The sequence below is a fragment of the Coturnix japonica genome, unplaced genomic scaffold, assembly GCF_054131305.1.
Source record: "Coturnix japonica strain WE unplaced genomic scaffold, WE-NBRP24 Scf062, whole genome shotgun sequence".
Taxonomy (NCBI): Eukaryota; Metazoa; Chordata; class Aves; order Galliformes; family Phasianidae; genus Coturnix; species Coturnix japonica.
Window position 1 is genome coordinate 324343 of NW_028188965.1, and position 26449 is coordinate 350791.

The 26449-nt window shown below is 55.7% G+C and overlaps 3 protein-coding genes and 1 long non-coding RNA gene across 6 annotated transcripts; 1 reads left to right on the forward strand and 3 right to left on the reverse strand.

Annotated features, from left to right (window-relative positions):
• Positions 1-489: 489 nt before the first annotated feature.
• LOC116654389 (ETS translocation variant 3-like protein) lies at positions 490-8844 on the reverse strand. Its single transcript, XM_032449153.2, has 7 exons — positions 8696-8844; positions 5106-5250; positions 2445-2513; positions 2023-2260; positions 1515-1671; positions 1329-1431; positions 490-1049 (listed from the first exon to the last, which is right to left on the reverse strand). The coding sequence occupies exons 2-7, from the start codon at positions 5173-5175 to the stop codon at positions 556-558; spliced, it is 1131 nt and encodes a 376-aa protein (XP_032305044.2). The 5' UTR covers positions 5176-5250; positions 8696-8844; the 3' UTR covers positions 490-555.
• LOC146751713 (uncharacterized) lies at positions 8766-12617 on the forward strand. Its single transcript, XR_014941224.1, has 2 exons — positions 8766-8863; positions 9873-12617. It is a non-coding gene; the product is annotated as an uncharacterized LOC146751713 (long non-coding RNA).
• ETV3 (ETS variant transcription factor 3) lies at positions 11044-22508 on the reverse strand. 2 transcript variants are annotated; one of them, XM_015884439.2, is made up of 5 exons: positions 22278-22508; positions 21136-21198; positions 19902-20139; positions 18062-18177; positions 11044-15579 (listed from the first exon to the last, which is right to left on the reverse strand). In XM_015884439.2, exons 2-5 carry the CDS (start codon positions 21179-21181, stop codon positions 14381-14383), a joined length of 1599 nt encoding a protein of 532 aa, XP_015739925.2. In that variant the 5' UTR covers positions 21182-21198; positions 22278-22508; the 3' UTR covers positions 11044-14380. The 2 variants fall into 2 exon arrangements, with proteins under 2 accessions (XP_015739925.2, XP_085389732.1); XM_085533606.1 differs by lacking the exon at positions 22278-22508 and adding an exon at positions 22196-22247.
• Positions 22509-22663: 155 nt separating this feature from the next.
• LOC107324434 (CD48 antigen-like) lies at positions 22664-26401 on the reverse strand. 2 transcript variants are annotated; one of them, XM_032449171.2, is made up of 6 exons: positions 26254-26401; positions 24027-24335; positions 23439-23717; positions 23252-23368; positions 23100-23170; positions 22664-22995 (listed from the first exon to the last, which is right to left on the reverse strand). In XM_032449171.2, exons 1-6 carry the CDS (start codon positions 26393-26395, stop codon positions 22927-22929), a joined length of 987 nt encoding a protein of 328 aa, XP_032305062.2. In that variant the 5' UTR covers positions 26396-26401; the 3' UTR covers positions 22664-22926. The 2 variants fall into 2 exon arrangements, with proteins under 2 accessions (XP_032305062.2, XP_015739941.2); XM_015884455.3 differs by lacking the exon at positions 26254-26401 and adding an exon at positions 25732-26213.
• Between the last annotated feature and the right edge of the window lie 48 nt (positions 26402-26449).

The window sequence follows — 26449 nt, forward strand, 5'->3', positions numbered from 1 at the left end:
GCCCACATATGGGGCACCAATGAGGACAGCAGGGACTTGTTCCTGCTATAGGGGTCACACCAAACCCCCACCACCCCAAGAGCCCCATGGGGGGTGTTCTGTGCCACTCAGGAACGGTGAATGGGAGCATATAAGACTCAAAATGGAGAGCTGAGGAGGGGCTCCATCTGCCCCCCCCCCTCCCCCAAATAAATCCTCATCCCCTTTTCCCTCTGCACATTTTCCCAGTAGGAAATAAAGTGGAAAAGTGAAAATGAAAATGAGCTGGGGCCATTTTCAATGTATTCCTACATACGAGCAGTGACTACTGGGATCGTCCCCAAAGCTCTTCCTTCCTCGCCCCCCCAAATCCCCCCAAAACTGTGCCCAACGTCACCTTTGCATGGTGGGGTCCCAACTGCAGACCCCGGAGGGTCTATGGGGACGGTGGCTTTGGGGTTCTGCCAGCAAGACAACCACAACCCTCTGCAAACTGCTTTATTTCCATTCATCTGTGTGGTGATTTGGAGGCTGGGGGCTGCTGTGTCCCCCCCCCACACACACACAGCACCCACCTTAGGGTGGCTGCAGAGGCCAGCTGGGGGGTTGGGGGGGTACAGCACGCTGTGGGGGGGTGAAGCTGGTGGGGGTCATCCTCCTGCTGCCTTTCTCCCTGCCCTCCAGCTGCAGCTTCACTCTCTGTGCTGTGACTTCACGCCGGCCTTCATCCACCTCCTCCTCTTCCTCCTCCTCCTCTCCGTTCTCCCCAGGATGCTCACCCGTCAGCCCCCCCCCAGCCATAGTGTGGCCACCAAGGAGCCCAGGGGGGCAACGGGGACCCAGTGGGAACGGCTCTGATTTGGGGAGCCCTATAGGAGAGGGGGCTCCCAGCTGGGGGGGCAGCAGCGATGTGGGGTGAGGTGGGGGATGCAGGACAGGGAAAGGGGCCCATTCACGGAGCGGGGGGGGCAGCAGTGGGCAGGGGAAGGCAGCCAAGTGGGGGAACTCTTCAGGGCCCCCCAGGCGGCAGCAGGAGCCCCCCAGGCACGGGGGGGATACGGAGCTCAGCCCTGTGAGTGGCAAAGAGACAGAGCCCTGTGAGAGCATCAGGGTGCTGAGACCCCCATGTTCACCCCATTACAGCACCCATGGCCCCCCCCCTTCTCCCTGTTGCAGCCACTGGGTGCTGCTGTGGGACCGGCAACGGTTGCGGCCCCACTTGCATTGCCTGCACCCAGGGGGAGAGCTGCAGCAGCCATCAGCCCCCAGCACCCATTGCTCCCTGGTGACCACCATTATTTCCAAGACCTTTGCCTGGCACATATGGGCCATCAGTTCCCCACACTTACGGGTCTTTTCCTGTGCCTCAGGGATCAATGGGTGACGGGGACCCCGATGCCATCCCAGCGGCTCTGCCAGCGCCCTCCTGCTCAGCAATGCATTCTGCAGCAGCTGTGGGGGGACAGATTAGGACATGGCAGCAATGGGGATGAATAGCTGTCCCCATAGCTGTCCTTGCTGTAATGGGACTCTACCTGGCTCGGCAGGGCGGGTGGAACGGCTCCTGCCAGCAATGGGGGGCAGCGCAGATCCCACAGCGGGCAGTTGATGAAGATGAGTTTGCTGAAGTTGAACTTGTAGGTGAAGCGTTTGCCTTTGGTCTTGTGCAAGATGCGCTTGTTGTAGTAATACCTGGGGGATACGATGGGGTGTTAGCAGCGTGGATGGAGGGATGGAGGGAGGAAGGGAGGGAGAGATGGATGTTGGATGGGTGGATGGATGGATGGATGGATGGATGGATGGATGGATGGATGGATGGATGGATGGACGGATGGATGGACGGAAGGACAGATGGACATGCAAAAGCTTTGCATATAGTCCCCCCCATCACAAGCTGAGAACCAAGAGCTCCCAAACCACATCCCCACTGTCCCACTGTCCCCATGCAGGTGAGCTGTGCTGCATGGGGAGGTCAGGGCTAGGTGTTCCTGCATCCCCAAGAGCTCTCCATGTCCCCAAGGGCTCGCTGTGACCCGGCAGCACCTGAGAGCTCGGCTCAGCTTGTCGTAGTTCATCTGGGGTTTGCATTTCCTCCTGCCCCACAGCCGTGCCACCTCGTCGGGGTCCTTGATGACGAACTCCCCATACTCTCCCTGCTGCCAGGCAATGACATGGCGGAACTCCTCCTTCTGCAGCAGCTCCAGGATGAAGTGCCAGAGCTGGATCTGCCTCGAGCCAGGGCTGGATTCAGCCTTGTATGCCCAATCTGGGAAGGCAAGCCCTGTAGGGTGGGCAGCAGTTTAGAGCCCTGGGATTGTGGATATCACCCCCACCCCTAGTTGGGCTATGCCCAGGCATCACAGCCATGTCCCCAGCCCAATAAACAGCCTGCAGGTCTGTGGGAAGGACCACGGTTCATGCAGGATGGTCCCATTTGCTTCTAGTTTGGCTGTGCTGATGCTCACCTGGTACCCAGTAGGAGCCGGGCAGGGCAGGCAGCCCCGGGGCCACGCAGCCACACTGCATGCTGCAGCCTGAGGGCAGAAAGCAGAGGGGTCATGGGATAAGAACACAAAATCAGGGATACAACCAGCACCGGAGGGTACATTCAGCACTATGGGATGCTCCCAGCACTGGGGATGAACCCAGTACTGGGAATAGACCCAGCATTGGTGGATGCTCTCAGCATTGAGGATGCTCCCAGCATCGGGTGATGCTCCCAGCATTGAGAATACACCCAGCACCAAGGGATGCTCCCAGCACTGGAGGGCTGTGGAAGCAGGAAGGATGGGGGTGGCACCCTGCACACTGACAAGTGCAAACCCTCACAGTTCATCATTCCTTCCCTCTTTCAGGAGCATCCAGGTGAGAGCAGGAAGCACAGCCCCTCCATTCCCCACGGCCACATCCTGCCCCACTCACCTGCAGCACCGTCAGGGACCCAGTCGTAGGCAGTAGCACATGGATGGGAGCGAGAGAAAGCATCTGAGGGTCTTAGGGAGAACCACCTCCATATATACAGGGAGGGGATGGGTAAGGAGTAAATCTTCTTACCCCCAGCAGGAAGCAAGAAATTGCTGGAAGGGTGCAGGGGGAGCACCCCACACCCAGGGGCTGAGGCTCACACTCCCCCTTTGCTCTGTGGGAGGGGGGAATTGGGGGCTCGGAGCAGCCCCGTGCCTGGTGGTGCCCATGGTTTATTCGAGGGTGAATTGAAATTAGGGGGAAACAAGGAGCAAGTGGTGATGGCAGCATTGAGAGGTGATGGTGGACCTTTTTTTGGGGGCTGTGGGTTCCATCTCAGTCCCGGCGCCATCCCAGGAGGGTAAATAGAGCCAGGGTAGCACGGGCTGTTTGGATTCGAGCAGAAATGCAAACAGGCCCCTGAGAACAGCAGATACAAAGGGCAGGAGGCGAAGAACCGCCCCGAGGGCTCGCTCTGCACCGAGCGGTTATGAAAATGCCTCTTGCCTGTTCTTCCCTTCTTGTTTGCTCTCCTCATTTGCTTTGCTCTCCCCGTTCCTTTATTCTCCCTCATTAGCGAGCGCCTTGCCGCCTCTTTCATGTCTCTGCAGTCCCCGTGCCAAGGGCTGTGGGTCGGGGCTCCTTGGCTGGGCTGAGCCCTTTGGGATCTCTGGGCCTGGGGGTGTCACCTCAGGTTGCCTCCCCCTTTTGTGGGGTTCTTGCTCACCTGGAGCAAGAAGGGAGGGAAGGTGATGGGCTCTCAATTGGAGTTGGGGTCCCACTGTGCACTGAGATGTCCCTGGGATGGGGACACAGTGCATGGTGCCAACCTCATAGGACAAACTCATGTCTGTCCGAGCTGAGGTCTGTCCAGGTTGGGGTCTATCCATGCTGGGGTTTGGCTGGATTCCTGCCCCTTTATCTCTCCCAAATCCCGCTCCAATCCCCTTATCTTACTCAGCCCTCCCGGGCATCGCGTGGAGCAGGCGGAGGTGAAGGGGCTGTTTGTTTAAAAGCATTAATGCTATTAAAACAAGCGGCTTAGGGGCCATCGGAAAAGCATAGAGCTGAGGGTCCAAGTGGGGAAGGCGGGGGGCCCATTCCAGGTGTGGGGCAAGGAGAGGGGCTGCCCACCCCACACCCACAATGGGGGTAAAACATCACCACCACCCCATGGGGATACACCTCAGTTTCCTAATGCCAGAGTTCCAGCACTGCTGAGTCGGACCCCAGCCCCAAAACCAGGCTCCGGTGCTCACTATGCTGTTCCTTCTTCCCCCTCCCTTCTCCCCTCACCCTCTTTCCATTCCCTCCGTCTCCAGGGGCTGTGGGATTTAAAAGGTTTTGTACCGTGGTCAAACAGAAACCCTAACCGGGGAGGGACATCGGGGACGGGGTGAAGGTCACAGAGGAGAGGCAAAGTCCTGGTGAGGGGACGGGGACAGGAGCTCAGCACAGCCCCAGCGGTCGGAGCAATGCCTTCCCCATCCCTGCTCTGTCCCCGCTGCAGGAGGTGATGAGGGAATTCAATGCTGAGTCGTTAAAGAACCCATCCCACAAAGCAGAGCTGGGACGGGAGCGATGCTGAGGCAATGCTCAGGGTGGGATACGGGCACAGGATGGGGGACAGCGGGACAGAAGTGATCTAGGAGCATCCCCACTGCTCGAGAACTGCTGTGACAGCACCCTGCCACAATGCGGGATGGGGACATGGGCCGGGATGCAGGATGAGATATTGCTGCTCCATCCCCTGAGCCCGTTCTTAATCCCCAAAGCTCTTTGAGGTTTTCCCTCGCTGCTTAAATCCACCTCGGTGCAGGCAGGGAATTGGGTGGATGCGAGCAGAGCGGGATGCTCAGCCAGGATGAAGCCATCCCCTAAATCTCCCCCTTTTTCCCCCTTATCCCCTTTTTCTCTCTCTCAGTTGAGACATGCAGCCCACCTGGAAGTTCCCTGCGGGGCGAGACCTCGCTCTGCATCCATCAATGACCAACCGAGGCCGAAAGCACAGAGCAACCTCGGCAACACGAGGCCACCACCATCTCAATGACCCCAAACACCCACCATCAACCCAGGGACATCCCAGCACAGGGGACAGCAATGGGATAGGTATGGGACATTGGGGATGGGACCCCCCCCCTCCTACCCCGATGCTTTCCTACCTCCCGGCTGCCGCTCTGCATCCGTCTCCCCCGGGCGCTCCCCGTTACTGTCGCCCCCGACCCGATGCATTTCGTCGCGTGTCGGCGTTGGGGGTTACTTAAAATGAAAACCCAGTCCTCGGCGCTCCCGGGAGGGCGGCCGTGGCTGCGAGACAATCACGTTAACCCCTCACCGGCCACAGGCTGCCGACCGCTGCTGCTGCCCGATCGTGGCTCCCCCCCCCCCCCATCCTCCTCCTCCTCTTCCTCCTCCTCCTTGCGGGCAATGGGGCTGCCCAAGGCTCCCTGCACCCATCCCAGGGGTCGCACCCAGCCAGGCCTAGGGCAGGAAGACAGTAGATGAATAGGCGGATAGTGTGGATGGGATGGAGATCTCTATCTCTAGAAACCCCCTCAAAGCCACACAACCCAGTGTGGAGCACAGAGGCACCAAAAATGCCTACATCTTCTATGGCGAGAAGCTCTGAGCTCAATCCAGCCCCATTCCCCACTCCAAGCCCTCTGAACTGAGACAACGAGGTGCAGGAGATGCTATTGTCCCACAGTGAGTCCTCATGGGACACTCTATGGCCCAGCAGCAAAGTGTGGGGACAGCAGGGCTGGACTCTGCCAATCTGTCCCATTAGCACCAGGTACCCAGTGAGTCCCCATGGGATTCACTGGGACATACATGGGGATATGCATGGGGATGGTGGAGCCTGGCACTGCCAGTGGCTCCTTTCCATTGGCAGCAGATGCTGGATCCCTGTTGGCACACAGGGGATTGTGCCCACCCCACACTTCCATTGGTACCAGCTGTATCCCCAGCACCCCAGTGGGCTCAGCTCAGGCTCAGGCAGTGGGCAGCCGCCTCCTGATCAAGATGGGAGAAGCAGAGCCAGGGAATTAAATTCTGGGGTTGTTTTCTGGTTAAATCAACCGAGGCTAACGTGATGGAAAGCGGTGTGAGGGGGGGTCCGGCCAGGCAGCGAGACATGGGGCTGGGTGCAGGGCTGGGTACAAGGCTCAGTGCAGGGCTGGGTGCAAGGCTTGGTGCAGGGTTCAATGCAGGGCTGGGTGCAGGACTGGGTGTAGGGCTGGATGCAGGGCTGGATGCAGGGTTCAATGCAGGGCTGGATGCAGGGCTGGGTGCAGGACTCAGTGCAAGTCTTGGTGCAGGGCTCAATGCAGGGCTGGGTGCATGGCTCAGTGCAGGGCTGGATGCAAGGCTTGGTGCAGGGTTCAATGAAGGGCTCATTGAAGGGCTGGTGCATGGCTCAGTGCAGAGCTGGGTGCAGGGCTCAATGCAGGGCTGGATGCAGGGCTCAGTGCAGGGCTGGATGCAAGGCTTGGTGCAGGGCTCAATGCAGGGCTGGGTGCAGGACTCAGTGCAAGGCTCAGTGCAGGGCTGGATGCAGGGCTCAGTGCAGGACTGGGTGCAAGGCTTGGTGCAGGGCTCAATGCAGGGCTGGGCGCAGGACTCAGTGCAAGTCTTGGTGTAGGGCTCAATGCAGGGCTGGGTGCAGGACTCAGTGCAAGTCTTGGTGCAGGGCTCAAAGCAGGGCTGGGTGCATGGCTCAGTGCAGGGCTGGGTGCAGGGCTGGGTACAAGGCTCAGTGCAGGGCAGGATGCAGGGCTTAGTTCAGGGCTCAGTGCAGGGCTGGATGCAGGACTCAGTGCAGAGCTGGATGCAGAGCTCAGTGCAGGGCTCAGTGCAGGGCTGGATGCAGAGCTCAGCACAGGGCTGGATGCAGGGCTTAGTTCAGGGCTCTGTGCAGGGCTGGATGCAGGACTCGGTGCAGGGCTCAGTGCAGGGCTGGGGGCAGGACTCAGCGCAGGGCTCAGTGCAGTGCTATGCACAGGGCTCAGCACAGCAGCACCCCAAAGCTCCGTGCCGCCCGCTCGATCCCTGCCGGAGCCAGACGGACGCGCCCGGGCAGCACATTGGCGGCGGTCGGGTGGAGCCCTCTCGTTTCTTGCCGATCCAGGAGCTCTCTATGAGTGCCCACCCATTGCGACACCCTGAATACGGAGGCAATGTGCCAGTACCCCGGGCGCTGTGTGTTTGCCTACCAAAGAACCGTGCGGGTTCGGGCTCCTTTGCTTTCCCTGCCCTTAATTGGGAGGGATTGCCCGGGCGGCTCACGAGCTGTTCAGACATGAAGGGCTCCGGGGAACACAGCGATGTGTGATGGGGAGTGAGGTGCCAGGAGCAGAGCTTCGCCCAGGGCCACGGTCCCAATCCAACCCCAATGGCCCCCGATGGGCACCCCATGTCTCCGTCCCTATGGGATGCAGCCCCTGGGGTCAGAGTGGCACTTTTTATGGGTGAAACTCAGCCTTCCAGGAGAGCTCGTATTAAAATAACAACAAAGAAGAGGTGGGGTGGGAGAGAAGAGAATTAGAGCCTGTGGGCAGCCTCAGTGCATGGAGTGAGTGATGGGTGACCGTGAATTGGGGCTGCCCAGGGTTTGGGGTGGCAGAGAGAAGGGAATGGCCATAAGCATGGAAAGCAAAAAGGGAGAAGTGGGATGTTGGCAGGGAACCACTGGGCAAAGGGGAGTGGGAGCGAGGTGAGAGGAGCAGAAGGATGGAGATGGGAGGAGAGATTGCAGCTACAAGAAGAGGACATGGAACCCCGAGGTTGGAAAGAGAGAGGGATAGGAGAAATGGCAGAGAAGGAGTGAGAGAAGAGGGAGGAAAGGAGAAGGGGAGGAAGGGGGCGGCTGCGGGGCCGGGGCCGGGAGCAGCACGCGGCAGCACGAAGCAGCGCACGCTCGGCTCCGGTCACCGAAGCCTCTTCACGTCCCATTAGCGGCAATGGAAGGTGACAGCTGCGGATCGATAACAATCGCAGCAACAGACTCCGTGTAATAAACCCATCTCGCTCACATCGCCGCACCCCGGCCCCATCCGGCGCTGCGTTGGGTCCCGGGCTCAGCCCTCCTGCAGTGCTGTAGGATGGGGGGGGGGGAAGAGGAGTGTGGGGAGGGGGGGTGGGCTGCATTGCACGGGGCTGTTTTCATGGCCCGGTGTAGAAGAGGGATGGAAGGAGGTAGCGAGAGGATGGTGAAGATTTAGGGTTGCATCTCATCTGTGCACTGTGCCATGGGAGCATCCTGAAACCATCTATGAGGGCTTTGAGGAGGAGAGGCCATAAAGACCCCCACGGGTGGGATGAACCCCATTCTCCCCCTTCCCTTCCCTGTATGCAGTGGGCTCTGTGCAAATAGCTGAGCAAGAGCTGGAAAGCAAACAGGAGAGGCACAGCCACCCTTTGTAGGGAATCCCCACCTGCATACGAGCATCTCTTGCACAGGGCATCCTTTAGCACAGCCCTAAAGGGTGGAAGGCTTTGGGGGCCTGAGATGTTCCCTCTCATGGTATCAGGATTCCTGACCCCATAGGAATGCACTGTGCATTGTGACCACCCCAAGTGCTGCAGTGAGGACCAGAAGGTACATGGGGTGCTGGGTGGGGGTTTGGGGCCATTTTCTAACCCCTTTCTCCCCCCTTCCCCACCCCATCCTCCCCCCTTTGGGTCCTCTATGCGGAGCGGAGCGAGAGCAGATAATGCAGCAGCCAAATGAGAACTGAGATAAAGCAATTACCTGATCAATACGGGTGAAATTGAGTAATCTAACAGATCAATAACGCCGTCCCTCCCGCCCCGCGCCCGGGCTGCGCGCGAGCGGCTCCGCACCACCGGGACCCACGGAAGAAGGGGTCAAGGAGATGGGAAGGAACAGAGGGAGAGAGCCCACCAGTTCCATGCTGCAGTGAGTTCCCCTTCGAAGGGTTTTGCTTTGGGGGCTGGGATGGGGATACACAAATCCAAGGGTCCCCCCCCACCTTCTCCCACCCCAAATCCATGCAATCTGTTGGGTTGCAGCTCATGCAGAGCAAGGCTGGGGGCTTTCCCATCGCCCCTGCAGGCTTTGAACTCCTCTTTTGGCTATGGTGGTGTTGGGGAGGAGAGGGGGGGGGTGGGAGCACCTGGCTGGAGCTGTAATCAGCTTTGCCATCAGCTCCTCACTCCCAAAGAGCCGCTGGGGCCGTGCTGGAAAATTACCACTTTGATTTTACTGGAAGTTTCTAAACACTGAGCTTCGGTTTTCCAGCTTGGGCCCAAACCTCCCCTATTTTCCCTGGAAAGCAGACAGAGCTGCTTCAGAGGAACCGTCAGCAGAGCTGGGGAGAGGGTTCCTTTAATCACAGCATTGGAAAAGCGTCTGCAGAGCCGCAGTTCTCCCTTTAATCAGGAGTTGGAGAGAGAGAAGCTGCGGGGCTGCAGCATTCCCTTCACTTCTCAGGGCTGCCCTTCAGTGCAGGGGGGAGCAAAGCATCAACCCAACTCACAGCCCAGTTTGGGGGGGTTATCTCCCACCTCCCCCAATGCTGCAGCTCTTAAAAGCAGTGCTGGGTTTGGATGGGAGACGCTGTTCTCCTTCCTCCCCCCACCCCTTCCCAACCTTTATCTGCCAGCTCCGTGCCGGCGTATGGAAACATTTTCTGCTTTGGATCTCACGAAGCAAACAGACGGGGAGAAATATTGGCAGAGGGAAGCTAAGCGAGCTCCCAAACAGGACCGGTCTGTGCAGAGTGCTGTAACACCCCAAGCATTGGCCCCATTCACTGCAACAGGAGCAAAGAGGGTAAAGGAAACCCCAGCATTTGGGGGGGGGGTCCGGGATGCAGCAGCACCCAAATTGGGTGAGAGCAGTAAGGATTGGCTTCACGTGGCACAGGGATTAATCGGTGTTTGATTCAATATGCATTTCTCATCAGGTTAATTGGGCATCGAAGGAAGGGAGGAGGAAGCCACAGGGCTGCCCCATTTGCAGAACAGCAGCGGTGCAGCACAGGGCTGGGTGCCAGCAGCCCCTAATCCGCTCCTTACAACACACAGATCCCTCTGTGTTACTCTGAAAAACCAAACTCAAGGAGCCCCAACCTCCACCTCCCCGTGCAGAGCAGAGCAGCTCTACACCTCTCAGCCCCTCTTCCATTGAAATATAGCTATTAAAAACCAAAACAACTGAATAACACCCCCCCCCCCCCCCTCCAACACTAATTGGCCCAAAGCCTGGGTAGCAAAGCACAGAGTACAGGGTGTGGAATTGGGCCAGGTTCAGTTAAATGGAGTTGAGAAGAGCAGCTGCCCAGCCAAAACCCATCACCCATCCCATTCGAGCTTGGGGGGATGACACAATGATGGAGACAACATTGATGGTGATGGGGATGAGATGATGGGACTCAAAGCAGGAGACAAGAGGGGGGAGACAAGGATGGGGACAACATTGGTTGCAATGGGGATGAGGGGACTCAGAGCAGGGGACACAATGATGGGGACAACGTTGGTTGTGATGAGGACGAGATGGGACTCAGAGCAGAGGACGGGGAACAAATGATGAGGACAACATTGGTTGCAATAGGGATGAGGGGACTTGGAGCAGAGGACAGAGGGGGGACACAACATTGGTTGCAATGGGGTTGAGACAAGGGGACTCAGCGGGAGACAGGGGGGACACGATGTTGGGGACCACATTGGTTGCAGTGGGGATGAGGGGACTCAACAGGGGACAGAGGGGGACACACAACATTGGTTGCAATGGGGTTGAGACCAGGGGACTCAGAACAGGGAACAGAGGGGGGGGGGGATGAGATATGGGGACCACATTGGTTGCAGTGGGGATGAGATGTGGGGACTCAGAGCAGGGGACAGAGGGAGACACACAACATTGGTTGCAATGGGGATGAGGGGACTCAACAGGGGACAGAGGCGGACACACAACATTGGTTGCAATGGGGATGAGACAAGGGGACTCAGAACAGGGGAACAGAGGGGGGATGAGATATGGGGACACAGAGCAAGGGACAGGGGAGGACACAACACTGGATGCAATGAGGGATGAGATGAGGGGACTCAGAGCAGAGGACAGAGCTGCGAGCAGCGACGCTTATTTAAAAGGTTTATTTAACTTTTAATTTGAGGTAAAATACTTTTTTTTTTTTCTCTTTTTCTTTTTTTTTTATCTCTTTTTCTTTCAACTTCCATAACAAAATACAGAGCTATCAGATACCCCTGGAAAACGAAAAAAAACCGAAAAAAACAACAAAAAAAAAACCTCAAAAAAAAAAATATGTATATTATACATATATTTCTATAACATTACATCATATATATATAATATATATATGCCGACTTTTTGTTTTGTTTGCTTTTTTTCTTTTTTTTTTGAAGACTTTATAGAAAGTGGAACGTCTAAAGGCACTGCACAATGGAGTATTTAAGGACTACTTTACATTGTTATGTACATATACACACACACACACATGCCGTCCTGCTCAGGCTGCTTGAGCTCACCACGTCCCCATGTATGTGTATGCATCCTTCCTAATCCCTGCTGAATCGAGTCTAGTAAAGAACATGCCTCAGGAGAAGTGATTCTTCGAGATAAAAAGAAGCTTTCTATGGGTAAATACTTAAAAACACTCTAAAATGGAAATTCTTTGAGGAAAATTAAGATATATATCTATATAGGTATCTATATAGATATATAGAGATATAATAGTAACAATCTGATTACGATTAGTTCAAAACCGAAGAAAAAAAAACGCGTTGCTTTTTTAAAACCCCACCAGGATCCGTCAAAGAGACGCAAAAAAAAAACCTGTTAATTAAGAACGAACCAACGTAATTATGGAATAAATTAAAGGAGAAAAGAAAACAACAACAACAACAACAACACAATAGCAACAAGAAGGGACAACCGGGCCGTTGCGTTAATGCTGCTGGGGGGGGTGTGGGTGGGAGGGAAGGTGGGAGGGGGGGGCTCTGCTTCTGTTGCCACCCCCCCCCCATCCCCCTTATCCTGGTGGTGGGGATGGGGTCGGATCCTCCTGCCCTCCATCCTTGGGTTCTTCCCAGGTCCCGGCTGCTGTTGGTTGTCCGATTCAAGTCTCTTTTAACCTACAGATTCCCTAAGACTAAATAAAGCCAAAAAAAGAAACAAAAAAACAACCCCCCCCCCCCCCCTCCCCACAATCCCCATCCCCCTCCCTTCACACCCACCCCCCACCCCCCCTCCCTCCTCAAAACAAAATGGTTTAAACATTAACATGCTCTGGATTGATTAATTAATACAGGCGGACGTTGAGAGAATTTTCAACCATTTAAACTTTACAAGTTTAAAAGATTTTGGCACATTGGAATATATATATAATTTTTTTTTTTTTTTTCCTTTTTCTATTTTTTTTTTTCTTCTTCCTCTTTCTTTCTTCTTTCGAAAGGTTTAAAAATGTCCTTTAGAAACATCCTCACCACCCCCCCCCCCCTCCTACCCCCAAAGGGGGTAAAGAAGGACAAGGGGGGGGGGGGTTGCCCTGGGCGCTGGCCTCGCACCCAGCTCCGTTATCCTGAGAACCTGAGTCCTTATTCCCTGATGGCGGAGCTCCCTGTTTGCAGTGCAATGGCTATGAAGAACCCCAGGGCACGAGCCTGGAAACCGATTACAAACATTTAAAGCCAAACGACAAGTTCATCTTTCATGGGTTTGGTTTGTTGGGTTGGGGTTTTTTTTTGTTTGTTTGTTTGTTTTTTTGCCTTAAAGAAGCACAAAAGGGGCAAATTTGCCCCCCCTCCCCAAATGGGAGCAGCCTCCCCATAGGCTCCGGCACTTGGGAATGAGGGGCGACGATATGCGTTACGGATGGGAAAGGCCTCGTGTTGCTAATTCCTGAGTTCACGCTTGACGCTGGCTGTAGGGCTGGGGAAGGCTCCTGCCCTTTTTTTTTTCCCCTTCGGCCCCGGTGCCAAAAAAGAAAAATCCCGGTGCCAAATCCCAGTTTGCAGGGATGCTCTCCAGTCTGCAGCCACATTCACTGCGTATCGGATGGGGTGAGGGTAAGGAAGGGGGGGGCGTGTTGTGATGCTGTGCTCACACACCCGACCCCCTCTGAGCATCACCAAACCTCCACACCCCTGTCGGCCGGGACCATCAACACGCAGCCACGTTGTGGGCACAGTTCTGCCCCCAAAATGCAGGGTCCATCCAATCCCGATTTCCTTACGAGGAATCTTATTTGGAATCCATCCCGATGCAGCACAGGAAGGTGGAGGGAGAGCGTTCCTCGGCGTAATCCGGAGCCTAAATTAATCAAGCCTAACGAGAACCGCAGCTACGTAGGGAAATAGCAGATTTATAGCAAATACAGTGAGATTTACACCGCGGGTTGGGGCGGCTCCATGCAGCCCACGGCTCCTGCGACCACTGTGGGGCTGAATCCACCTCCACCGAGAAGCCCGACCTCGGCCACCGCCTCTGGCTCCTCATAGGCTCCTTCTGCCAACAGACCCTGCTCTCATAAAGTGTATATACGTAGTTAAGGCATGAGTCAAAAGTGATAGGGGGAACCAAACAAAAGGAAATAAGATTGAACAAAGCTCCTGTCATTCCTTCTCCATGAACTCACCACAATCATTTCAGTGTTAATCTTCCAATCACTCCCAGCTCCACCCATACCATTACGAAAAGAATATATATATATATTTAAAAAAAAAAAATATCCTAGGGTACATTTTAATGCGTATATTAAAGGCATTAGGTTATTTTTTTTTTTTTGTTGGTTTTTCTTTTTTCCCACCCCCACTCCCTTCCCTGAAAGATTCTATAATTTGCTCATGGCTTCTGCAGTATTAACTGAAAGGCCCAAAGGACGGCGGCTGCGTCCTGAAGCGCTGCCGTGTCCCATCACACAGAGCTGTCTCTCTGCAGCCCTCTCCAACCCGAGGACAGTGCAATATTCTCTCTCTCCCCTTCCTCCCCCCCAACCTAAATCCCCCTCCATACCCCACCCAAAAAGCAGACAGCTTCCAATGCTGGCACACAGCACACGTCTCCCATCGTCAGGAAATCCTCCCCGCCATCGCACCAGACTCCATCAAATAGGGAACTAGATGAACTCAAAAAGAGATTCCCACTTCTATAAATACTAGATAGAGCGTACAGGGAACAGACTGCACTCAAGTTCCTCTGTCTCGGTGGAGGCCTCAACCCCTCTGGAGTTCATGCGAGGTGTGAAGCTCAGCACCCTCGCCCTCTCCTAATCGGAACAAGACAACCGCGTCTCACCTGCAAGTCAACAATGAAAACAAAGAACACAACCCCCCCCTCCCTCCCCCAGTCTCTAGAATTACCAAACCAATCTAGCCCCAGCCCCCCCGTCCCACCCCCCCCCCCAAAAACGCTCTGCAACCTTGCTACATAAATACACTGATGGTTTCTGCACTCAACCTAAGCGTCGGAGGCAGCGGCAGCCGCCACAGCCTTGGGCCCAGCTGCGAGGTGAGGGCTGCCCAGCACCCCATTCCATGGGACACGGCCATTAGGGTGCTCCTCGGGGGCATCTGCCTGCCGGTCCCCGTTCCAGCGGCGCTTGAGACGCAGCTTAGGGGGCATCAGGGCATCCTCACGTTTCTCTTGCGCTCCAGGTTCTCCGGACGGCTCTCTAGGGGGCTTCTCACCACTGCTCTCCCCTTGATCTTGGGGCTCTTCGGCTGGGCCCAGGGCCTGGGTGGGCACCAGTGGTGCCGGGTGCCAGGATGGGGCTGCAGGTCTGGCAAACACCGGACCCTTCTCCTCTTCCAGGCTGGTGCTGGGTGCTGCCATGCTGGAGTTTTCCTCCTTCTCGCTTTTGTCTTTTCCCTTTGCAGGTGGATCTTCACGCTCGGCCTCTTTCTCCACGGGGGGCTCGAGCTTCACCCTAGGGGGAGGTGGAGAGGCGAGCTGGGGGGTCGCTGACTCTTCGTTGCTTTCCAGTCTCTCCCTGTTTTTGCGCCCGACGGGTGGAGGCTGCAGCTTGATGGGGAATTGGGGCTGCTCCTCCATGGGCATTTGGCACTGTAGTGGTGGCACCATGAGCCCCGGATAGCGGGGGAAAGTCCGCGGGCTCAGATGGTAGTTGAAGACGGAGCAAGCTTGTGAATGCAGGTAGTGTTTCATTTCCTCAGGGTTGAAAGAGAAGCAGCTGCTGCCTGTGAAGGGGCTGAGGCCTGGAGACGGGCTGTAGGAGAACAAGGTGGGAGTCAGGGACAGCGCAGGCGAGATGGGGACGTTGAGGACCCCGCCACGTCCTGGCAGAGGGGACACGGCAAAGGGGCTGTGAGGATCCGGGTAGATGCTGGGCCTGGTGAAGAGAGGCAGCATGATGTCTGGCTTGCGCTTCTGATGGTTGACACCCCCGGCGCCTGCGGTGTTGCGTGAGGCCATGAGATCCACACCGCGGCGCCAATCGGCGGAGCCATCCTCCAGCTCTGGCAGGTCAGGCTTCCTCTCACCGCCGTCACCCAAAGCCTCTGGGTTGGATGGGACCAGGGAAGGGCCGGAGAAACGGCCGGGCTGTGCATCATCAGTGGGAGAGTGGCTGTCCAGAGGTGGGAAGTGGAAGCGGGATGAAGCCGTGGGGACGGGAGGAGCGCTCTGCGGCACAACACCTGGGCGCGGGGAAAGGAAAAGAGAGGGGGAGAGTTAAAAGTGCCGTTGCCAAGGGAGTTAAATCAGAGGCAGAGCTTCTTTTAGGGCTGCACCCGCAGGCATTTGGAAGAGCAACACAAAAATACCAGGAGCTCTCAGCAGACGATCAGATGGGAGGCACCTTCCCCATCTGCTCCCCTCGCTCCTGCCCACCTCAAAACCTCGCCGCTGCTGGGAGGAATCTTCTCCTCTCCGCCCTGGCGGAGGTTTCTCAAGCCTCCAGCAGCACTGAAGGAACTTCCACTTTTGAATGCCCTCCCCTGACCTCTTCGCTTTGGTTTAACCAGAAAATGGCCTCAGTGACGGCGCGTTAGGAGCACGGTTAAGCAATTGTGTGCCAAGGCCACCAGCAGAAGCGCTGCTGGTAAACCTCAAACTCTCGAGGTGTAATACTGAAAGTCCCTGATTTGTGGATGTTCTCTCTCTGATTTTTCTGCCCATAACACTCCTAGCTCCTGCAGGCTTCTCTTCTCCATCCTCCTCAAGCAAGTTAGTGATTCTGGTGCCAACAGAACCAAGTCCTGCACCTTATTCCTTCTGCACTGAGGCAAATTCCTCCACACGCTTTCTCACCTCCACAACACACCGTCTGATTCTCCTTTCCCTTCCAAACTGCGTGAGCGAGTCAAGAAACCTGATTCCAGTGCCTCAAACAGGTTTGATATCCCAACCCCCATCCCAGCCAGAAGGAAAGAAAACAGGTTGTAATTAGACAAGTGCATTCCAGTTCTCCAAACTTCTTTTTTTAAATGCATGCCCCAGAGATAGGAGGGAGTGGCTGCAAACAGGGAAAAGGAACAGCAGTGAGCAATATTGAGCTGGAACTGCCCAGACTTGTTGCTGCAAGTAATTATAGATTTGCAGCACTGTTTCGTACTACATCTTACACCCCCATGCTTTGGCTAAGGACTCCTGGAGAATACATTTCCTTCTCCCCGCTGCCGTAAAGGCAACGTGTCTCACGCAGGTGAGGCCTCTATGAATATTTCTTTTCTTCCAGTCCTGCCTTCCGGGTTACTGCCTGCCCAGAGGACAAAGCCTTGCTATCACACCAGGCCTCCCCCAAGGCAGAGATGGATGCAGGCGGCTCCAACTGCCAACATCAACGTGCAGTCATCGCTGTACGTAGGCACAGAGCGCGCAGCACCGATGAGAAATCGCCTTGCCCACACGTAACCTGTTTTTCTCAGCCACTGAGGTTTCAGAGTCAACATTCAATCCCCACTTTTCCCCCACTCTCTCCCTTCTCTCTCTCTGCTAGACGAATCTTCAAGGCTTCCCCCGAGGCGCTCTGCTCTTCTGGAGGTGAGAACTGAGAACACGGTGCTGTGAGAAAGGCTGGTTCAGGCGCCTCTGCAGTCACGCTTTCTTTGCTGCGGAGAGTTTGCAGTCTAGGGCCTCACTGTAATGACTTCCAGAAGTTTTTTTTGATGGACACGATCGCCATTCATTTCTCTGGTCCTGTGGTGGCTGTTCAGTTTGGAGACAATCAGGCCAGCTGCAGAAATCTAGCTATGGGGGGATTTAACTCCACCAAAAAGGATCTTCCAAACAAAGGACCCTCCTTCCAGAGAAACCACAGCAGTAATGCTGACTCCAGGACAAACCCAGCGTGAACTTCTGCTACTGCTTCTGGCAAGAGACTCAAAGGCCTTTTAGGACAAGCAGTGAACAATTACACTCCGTTCCCAAACTCTTTTACTTGTTATCCTGAGTGTCAGCACACCGTTCTGCTGCGGGGAGGATCAAGAAATACCTGTGATTTTAGCCAAACTCTGACAAGCTATTACACTTTCCTGGAGACTCAGAAATGCTCTGTGCTCACTATGAACTTTAGGCACATTGGTTAAACAAACAAAGAAACAAAAGAACAGCCCTTTTTGGATACGAAAGGAATAAACCTGCAACAATAAGGGGTTTTTGCAGGAGAGGAGCAGAGAGCAAACTGCTGCTAAGCTGTGAACTTTCCAATAGTGCTGACAGATACGCCTCGCTGTGCACCTCTAAGCGCCTTGTCAAGGAGGCTCACATTTATATGGTGCCATAAACTTACATTACAAACATGTGAGGCAAGGTCCCTGCAAGAGAAATAAAACCCTCTTATCCCAAGGACACCCGCACCCCAACAGCAAAGCAAAGCAAAGCCGCAGCACCAATAAAGGCAGTCCAGCAGGCAGGCTCAAATAGGAAACCAAAATGCCTCCAGTCTCCCCTGAGGACAACCACAGATGCGCCAGCGACAAGCTGAGGGAAGGAGCACCACAGATAAAGCTTTATCAGTGCCCAGGCATTCCCACCACATCAGCCCTGATTGCCCCAGCAGGCTTTCAAGAGTAGGAGGTGACTGATAGGGGGATGTGCAGAGGCTGCTGCTGCTGCTTTGGCCCCACTCCTGCACTCATTGACATGCAGGGAAGTTGACAGCCCCGGTTCTGTGCTCACCGTTAGGCCGAATGTTGATGAATGGATAGTTGGGCATCACCAGCTTGTTGAAGTTGAACTTGTACGTAAACCTTTTGCCCTTTGTCTTGTGAAGAATCCTCTTGTTGTAATAATATCTATAAAAGAATCGTAAAGAGACCAATCAATGCACGTGGCAATCTGTTTAAGAGTCGTTGTTTTGCAGTGCTACCAACATCCACCTTTGATATACCTATAAAATGAACCCGATGGGATCCAGAACTGACTTAGGTGACAGCCTGCACTGAGACAATGAACCTGAGAAAGGGGAATCCATACTTGAGACTCTGGCAGAACAAAACTCAGTGTAATCAGAGGGACCAAACGAACTGGATGCCCTCTGATTTGATTTTCCCTTCTGTCTTCAAGGCCTAGAACAATGCCACAAGCAGTGCAGTGTACAAGGCATCAGACTGGACATCAGGAGGGCTGGTTCCTGCTTCCATCAGGCCTGTGAGCAAGTTGCTTCCCTTCCATTTACCCATCAGCACCATAATTCACAGCCCCAGTGAAGGCAGAGTGCACAACTCACGGGGAGAAGAGGTACAAACTGCACCACAGCCTCCTCTCTATTTACACCACCACCACTGTTCATCCTCAGCCATGTAATAACGGTGTACAAAGGTGCTGCACACGGATCCCAGCCACAATTCTTTACGCTCACAGCTAGGTTAACACATGCTGTTGCCACAGCACATGCTAAACAAAGCAGCGTTAGCTCCTAGAGAAGGAGGGGGGAACAAGCCAGAGCTCCCCACTTGGAGGAGCTGTCAATAGCCACAGCGCTCCTGTCCCACTGCTGTCACATTTGGCACCAAGATGCCAAGACATGATCAGTGTTGGCAGGTGGTGGCTATTTTCCACTCCCATGAATCAATTACAGCCTCAGTGCCATTCAATTTATCGTTTCCTTCCTGTTCCAGCATGGGACTCGAGTGCTTGCTGCCTTGTTTGTCTTTGCCAGCTCCACCCAGGAGGTATCAGAGGGCGTAAGGCAGCGAAGTCCACGTAGCAGACAGTGCTGATAATGCCAGGACCTGTCAAGAACCCGGGAGCTCCTGACGGGCTGGAAATGCTGAAATGCTTCATAGGTTTGTGTGACATTCTTACTGTCTGTATTTCAAAACACAGATTAGCCATTGAAGAAACAGGAACCGTCTGAGAGAGTCTAAATAAAACAGGGCTAACTTTTAAGGGAGATTTTGGTATTTAGAAGTGCAGAGAAAGAAGCAATCAGCCCATCTCAAATGAGGGGACATCGGTGGCTGGATGGTGCCCTTCACCCACAGGCAACTTCACGTCACCAGGCTCAGGACATGGAATTCAACACTATATGTGACAAACTGTGAAGGGGATGGTGACAGGTGACTCACACACACCCAATCCCTGGGACGGGCACCAGGTTTAGCAGTAAATAGACAAGGGCATGTTAGAAAGGGGAGTTGCTTTCTCTGAAACGGTACCATTGATGGTGTGATAATAGAGTAACACCTCTGGTTTCCTCCCACACCTTCTTGCTCAAGCCAGCATCAGCAGTGGAAGCAGTGAAAAAAGAGACAGAAAAGCTCCCCGGAAGGAACCCATCCTGATAATAACAACCTGAGCACATGGTGTAAATTTATGCCGTGACGCTTGGCCACAAAACACGTCACAGAGATCCAGGAATTCCCTCTCTTGTGCCTCCCTACTCACACCCTGGTACAACCAAACCTTGCCAGGCAGCCTGGCACACTAGAACTCAGATTTGATGCAAACAAAACTAAGTCGAAACAAAACACCTGCTGTAAGTTATTCAGATGGGTGGGTTGGGGAATCTGCTCACCTGAGAGCTCGGCTCAGCTTGTCGTAGTTCATCTGGGGTTTGCATTTCCTCCTGCCCCACAGCCGTGCCACCTCGTCGGGGTCCTTGATGACGAACTCCCCATACTCTCCCTGCTGCCAGGCAATGACATGGCGGAACTCCTCCTTCTGCAGCAGCTCCAGGATGAAGTGCCAGAGCTGGATCTGTCGCGAGCCAGGGCTGGACTCGGTCTTGTATGCCCACTCAGGGAAATGATAACCTTAGGAAGTGCCAAAAAAGAGGCGTTCAGACAGTGGCTCACAGCTACAGAGCTCCCAAGTGCCAAGTGCTACAGCTGGGAATGAGTATCTGTGCTACATATCGGTAATGTTCTTTCCAGAGGAGGACCACGGAGCATCGCTGGGAGCTGTAATTCCAATAAGTATTCAGTGGAAGAGCAAAGAAGCCCAGATTTCTCACACTAGTTGCTCATTTTCTTACTCATTTTACCCCTACTCTCCTTGGAGAAATCCCAAGGAATAAATGGGAAAACACGAAGGGGTATGAGAGCCATACAAGAGTCAGACACGGTGGAAATGAGCCCAAGAAACATTGGTAGGATTTGGACTTCAGGTGCCTCAAAATAACGAGGTAAAACAAAACCAGATCTGAATATCTGGTTATTCAGGAGGCAAACATGGGTGGCTCTGGGGGGGGTCTCCTGCTCCTCATCCCTCGAAGCACAGCACCCTGCTCCAGCCTCAGCCTCGCCAACAGATGTTTCTGAGCGGCTGCCAAGTTCGGCTCCGTCAGAGCAGTTTCCCAGCACAGCTGCTATTGCGTGGTTTTCCAAATCATTGTGGCCACAATTTGCAACTCAGGCAGCGTGCACGGAGCCTCGGCGTGCTCAAATGGCACCCACCCCCCTTCCTTCACCCCCCCCCCCCCCACATCCCTCATCCCCTCACATCGCAGCCTGTGGCTGAAACAAACCCAATGAGCTTCGTGCCAGCCCAGGGGGAGCACACTTAGATCTCCCAAACAAAATGTCTCCACGAGGATCCATTTGCATATTAACGCAAAGCTCAAGAGGCTGTAAAACTAACTGAGAGCGCACCGAGAAGGAGCCTTATCGATTCCAAGTGACACACACAAGCAAAGAGCTTTGAGGAGAGGTGGAATTAATCCCTCCTGAGCTCCTTCAGCTTGGGAAAAGAATTCGTAACAGCTGAACACCCCAAGCTCAGCCTTCCACGCGGCGCGTGTGTGTCCTTACCTCCTCCTCCTTCTGGCTTATCCACAATGCTGCAGCCTGCTTTCATTTTCTCCCTCCTGCTGACTGTGAAATAGAAGGAAATCAGCTCTATCGCTACGCGGGCAGTGATTTAAATCCCAACCCTCCCCTCCCTGCACCCACAGCCCACACTCGGTGCCCCCCGTACGGGCTCAGCTCAGCTCTGCCGTGTCGGAGCGGCCCCGACCGGGGGCCTTGAGGCAGACAAAACAAGCCCAGTGCAGTTTGTCTCCTGTTACGAGACGGCCCCGCTGCCAAAACACACAAGCCGCTGAGCTCACCCAGATGTACCAGCGAAGGGAGGGGGGAATAGGAGGGGGGGGATCCCGGCTCTCGCTCCTCATTCACATCTGACTTTAATTTCGGGAGGCGGCCGTCGGGCCGGGCGTTACCTGCGGGCGGGGCAGCGGCACCGAGCGGCGCCCGGGGAGGGCTCGACTACCGGGAGGGGGGGAGACGGGGGGTGAACGCCGCCAACCAGCGGAGGAGGCCCGGCCCCTCGCTGTCCCCGCCGGGGTTTCCTGCCCGGCGCCGTCGCTTTGAAATGGTAACGCCATGTAAATAGCTCCGAGGGGCAGAGGCGGCGCCGGGGCTCCGGGCTCCCGTTACAACGCCGGCGGCGAGGCCGCCCCCCCCTCCCCACCGCCTGCCTGCCTGCCTGGGCCTGCCCACCCGCCGCCGTTCTGCCGCCCCTGCTCCGGGGCTGCGGGCGCTGGCTCCTCGCCCCCACCACTATTATACACCCACCACGATCGTGCCGCCCCCGTTACCATCACCCTTCCTCCTCCGCCTCCATCCCGTCGCTGCCGGTTACCGGTTACCGGTTCGCTCCTCCACGCGGCCTCCCCCGCTTACCCCCCCCCCCCCCACCCTCATCTATTCAAAGCCATTAAAACCCACCGAGCCCCTCCGGTAACCGGGGCTGCCCCCAACTCCTCCGCCCCTCCCTCCGTGCTCACGGTACCGCCGCCCCCGCCCCCGGTGGAGCCGCCCCCAGCCCCTCTATCCGTTCTCCGTTCTCCCCCCTCCACCCCCGCGATACCGAAGCGACGTGAACGTCGTGGCCCATCCACAACACGGGAGGCGACGGTAACGACTCGGCCGCTACCGGATCCGGGACCCACCTGCGGGGGCGGCACGGGCCGGGCCTGGTCCGGCGGAGCGAAGCGGGTGCGGTGGGGGCGGCGGAGCGCTCCCGGACCGCGGTGCCGATGGAGGAGGAGGGGGGGGGGGGGGGTGAGCGCCGCTCGCCTCGCTGCTGCCGCCGCCGCCGCTGCCTCCCCCGCACGGCCGCCGGAACCGGAACTCACCGCCACCGCCCACACACTTCCGGGCACGCTCCCACGCACTTCCGCTTCCGGTTTGAGCGTGTGCGCGCACGCAGAGCGTCACGCTGACGTATTCCCGCTACGGGTGGCAGCGAGGGACAAAAGAGGATGGAAAGCGAAAGGACTCGAGGGGGGCTCGGTGCTGCGTCCCCCTCCCCATAGCCCTGCACGCACACAGACACTCTATTCTTTTCTCAGTCTTTATTGGGGCCGTGTAGAGAGAGGGATGCTGGGAGCACTGCAAGGCCTGTGCTCATGTATGGGGGGGAAGGGGAAAGAACAAGGCCCCCTGTATGGGGGCAGCCTGTCCGTCCGTCCGTCCATCCATCCATCCATCCATCCATCCATCCATCCATCCATCCATCCATCCATCCATCCATCCACCCATCCACCCATCCATTCGTCCATCCATCCATCCATCCGTCTGTCCGTCGTGGTTCCTCCTTCAGTCCTGCAGCCATCCTGTCCCATCCCTATGGGTCCCCACCTCGCTGTAGATGGTTCTATTGGGGTCCTTGGGGGATATGGGAACAGCCCAGGGTCAGGGGGCTCAGCAGGGACACCAGGGGACATTGCTGTCCCCACCCCCCCCTGCTGGGTGTTGGGTCACCAACCCACCTGCTTGTCCCTGTTCTCGACATCTCCCCTCTGTACTTGGGAATACAGCAGCTCCTCAGGGCAGGTGGCAGCTGTGGGGCAGGTGAAGCCATGAGGGATGGGGATGGACCCCTCCTGCTTACCTGCAGCCTTCACCCCGCAGCACCACCCACCTCTATCGTCAGCCTTCCTCCTCCTCCTCCTCTTCAGCAGGTACAACGTGATGCTCAAGGCTCCCAGCACAACCACCAGCACTGCCAGGTAGATGGGCCACCTCCACCTGTGTGACTCTATGGGGACAAGTTACTGGGGTGGCTCTGAGCACCTGATGTGGTAAAAGGGGATAGATAAGAGCTTTACCTTGTACACACAGTTCTGCCACGTTCACAGACTTGCTTTGCTCCTGTACTGGGTTCCGGGCCATACAGGTGTAGATGGCATTAAGGGCACTGGTGGGGATGGTCAGGTTCAGCATTTGACTGTTGTTACTCCGTCTCCAAAGTGCATTGGAGGTGTTGTCGTCCAGCCAGGTGATCTGGGCCCTGCTTCCAGCCGGCACAAAGCAGTGCAGGAGGATGTTGCAGTCCTGGGCACTATAGGACAGCATCTCGTGGTGGATCAGGGGCACTGGTATAGGCTCTGTTGGGAGTGTGAGCAGTGCTGCTGGGTTAAAGCTACCTGCAGGTACATGGGGACTGCAGCATCAAGGCACCGAGAGGGACAGGCAGACAAAGGGCAGCGAAAGGGAAGTGCAGGTGGAGGGCAGATATGTCATAAAGCAAGAAAATCCCCTGAGGAGATGGTCAGCAGCAGAGTGCACCCAGGAAAAGGGGAAGGGAAACCACTGATAAATGGCTGTTCAAAAGGATTTGTCACTTCTCTCTGCAGGCTGGAAACCCCAGGGATGGGGGGTGGTGTTTCTGCCCCCACAAAACCCCTTCAGCTCACCATAGACAGTGAGGTTGAAGAAGTCTTCATCCACCTGTGATGACTGATATGTGATGCGTGCACCATAGACCCCGCTGTCACCCAGCTCCAGGTCACTGATCTGCAATGTGTCGTTGAACAACTTCAGCCTCTGCCTGTTGTACTTGCAGTTCTCCAGGTTGTACTCAGCCACTTCTATTTTCTGGCTGGCGTTGGTACTGAAGCTCCAGATGACCCTGTTCACACTGTTACCAGGGTTCAGCTGCAGGTGGAGCTGCACTGAGTCCCCCAACACTCCACTCACTGGTCTGTTCTGGATGGCTGCAGTGCCTGGTAGGACAGCAGTACTCAGTGGGATGCTGAGTCCCAAACACCCTCTTGAGTTCCTTAACCTTCTCCATCACCTCCCCTGCCCGTCGCTGGGCACTGCTGTGCTGATGCCACATGCTTGCAGTGCTGCGATGTCCTCACACCACCCTGTCCCCATTGCAGAGCTGGAGGTGGAGCAGGCTTAAGGGTGAAGCCCATAATAATTCCCTCCAGAGACCCTTCAAAGCTGGAGGCTGAGCTGCAGGGTGCAGCAGGGCCGAGTGCAGCTCTCTGTTCCCAGCCCTGTGGTGAGACACAGAGCTCCTTTGACGTGAGCAGGAGGCAGTTTTTAGACACAAAAAAGCTGCAAAGAGGCGACCGTGCTTGGGACCGCTGCGTCCCCACATCACAGAGCCCATCCTGCATCGGCCCCTCACTTCCTGCCCACACTCAGGGCCAGCCACACAGTTCCCATCCATTGCACCATGCTCCAGTTTGCAGAGAGGAAGGCAAAGCTGCAGGGGTCAGCATGAAGACAGCAAACTGCAATGGGGCCAGGGTGGGGGGGTCCACAGCCCCATAGCACCCAAAGATCTCCATTTTTGGGGGGCAGATGCTGACACAGAGCAGAAATGCATCCCCATGAATCACCCATGGTGGCATTGAGCCACCTGCCCATATTTTGCCCTAAACAAATGTTCCGCACCAGTGTGCAATGCAAACACAGCCTCTGCAATTCAGTCCTGCTATGGGAAACTCCTAGGTGTTGTCTGCTCGTCTCTATCCCTTCCCTATCCCCATCCCTTCCCTATCCCCACCCCATCACCCTGGATTCTTCTGGCTGGTGGGGGCTGCACTCATTGGAGAGCTGTGGGTTGTGTTGCAGCCCCAGCAGCACTGAGCAGCTTTTGCACAGCAGAGCATCTGCTAGAGAGCTTCAAGCTGTGCAAGAAGACCTCCGTAGGCTCTTAAAAATGCATGGGAGAGCAGAGTCCAGCACAAAACCCAGCAGTTTTGAGGACAACATGGGGCAGATCAAGGTACAAATGGTCCCCGCCTGGTTCCAGCCCTACTGCTGACAACAAACTTCTCCAGGTGTGATTTATGCTGTCAGTAAATAGAGTTGAGTGATGCCTTGCCTGGTGCCAAGCTCTGCCTGTACAGCTTCACCCATTGCTGGGATAGGACACATCCCTAATCAGGTTCCCTTGAGAACAGCACTTGGACACTTTCACACAGTAAAACCCATCTCCCACCCCTCTTAATTCCTAAATACTTTTAAACCTGCACCAAACCCGATGGCTGGACCTCATTCAACCCCACACCCACGCTTCCATTGGGTTCCCACTGCAGCAGCATTGCTGCTGAGCCCCCTTCAGCTCTCCCCCTCCCCATCCCATCCATGCTCAGCCCCTACCTGTGGTGACAAGGAGCAGTCCCAGCAGCTGGGGGACGAAGGGACATCGCCGGCCACTCAGTTGCCCCATCTCTCTGTTCTCCATCCCCCCCTTTTAAGGCAGCAGCAGCCTCAGCTGCGCAGGCGGTGGGGATGTCATGCAAATCTACCCACAGGTTCGCAGGGAGTGGCAGCATGGGGACAGCACGAGACCCTGCCCAACCCCATTGGTAGCTCAGCAACGTATCCATGGCTCCTAGGGCAATAAATGAGGGATGGAGCCCGGATTCTGCTGCTTGTTGGGTAAATAACAGCAGCTGGGCAGGCTGTGCCAGACACCTGGCATGGAAAGCATGGGGTCCCCCCATTGCATGAGGCTGCACCAAGAGAATGCACTCAACCCCACAAGGCTGCTTTCCTACTTTTCTTGAAGCAAAACCCCATGCAAAGACATAGAAATGTGAAAGACAACCCCAAGCCCTGCAGGGGAATGGAGGATTTGGAGAAGCACACGGGGTTGGGACGTGGTGCAGAGTTGCTCACCAATTGCTGCTTCTGTGTTTCCAAAAGGGGGAAGCGAGAGGCAGCTTCTGGGTAGGCAGCAGCAAACTGTGCACAGCCCTGGGATGACGTGACTGCGAGGGGTCCACACATGTGGGTGTGCACAGCAGATGTACGCCTGCATGCACGGCTCCACGCACACAGCCCCACACCCGGCCCCACTCACGCTGTCAGCTCC

Bases quoted from the DNA above. Each gene is read 5' to 3' on its own strand.
- LOC116654389 (XM_032449153.2), bottom strand. From the start codon at position 5,175: ATGCATCGGGTCGGGGGCGACAGTAACGGGGAGCGCCCGGGGGAGACG. The intron at 2,514-5,105 runs GTAGGAAAGCAT...TTCTGCCCTCAG, and splicing joins TGCAGAGCGGCAGCCGGGAG to GCTGCAGCATGCAGTGTGGC. The intron at 1,672-2,022 runs GTGCTGCCGGGT...CGTATCCCCCAG, and splicing joins AAGCTGAGCCGAGCTCTCAG to GTATTACTACAACAAGCGCA.
- ETV3 (XM_015884439.2), bottom strand. From the start codon at position 21,181: ATGAAAGCAGGCTGCAGCATTGTGGATAAGCCAGAAGGAGGAGGAG. The intron at 20,140-21,135 runs GTAAGGACACAC...GCACTTCCTAAG, and splicing joins TAAGCCAGAAGGAGGAGGAG to GTTATCATTTCCCTGAGTGG. The intron at 15,580-18,061 runs GTGAGCACAGAA...CCCCGCGCCCAG, and splicing joins CATCAACATTCGGCCTAACG to GTGTTGTGCCGCAGAGCGCT.
- LOC107324434 (XM_032449171.2), bottom strand. From the start codon at position 26,395: ATGCAGGCGTACATCTGCTGTGCACACCCACATGTGTGGACCCCTCGC. The intron at 24,336-26,253 runs GTGAGCAACTCT...CTGTCCTACCAG, and splicing joins AAACACAGAAGCAGCAATTG to GCACTGCAGCCATCCAGAAC. The intron at 22,996-23,099 runs GTGGGTTGGTGA...ATATCCCCCAAG, and splicing joins TCGAGAACAGGGACAAGCAG to GACCCCAATAGAACCATCTA.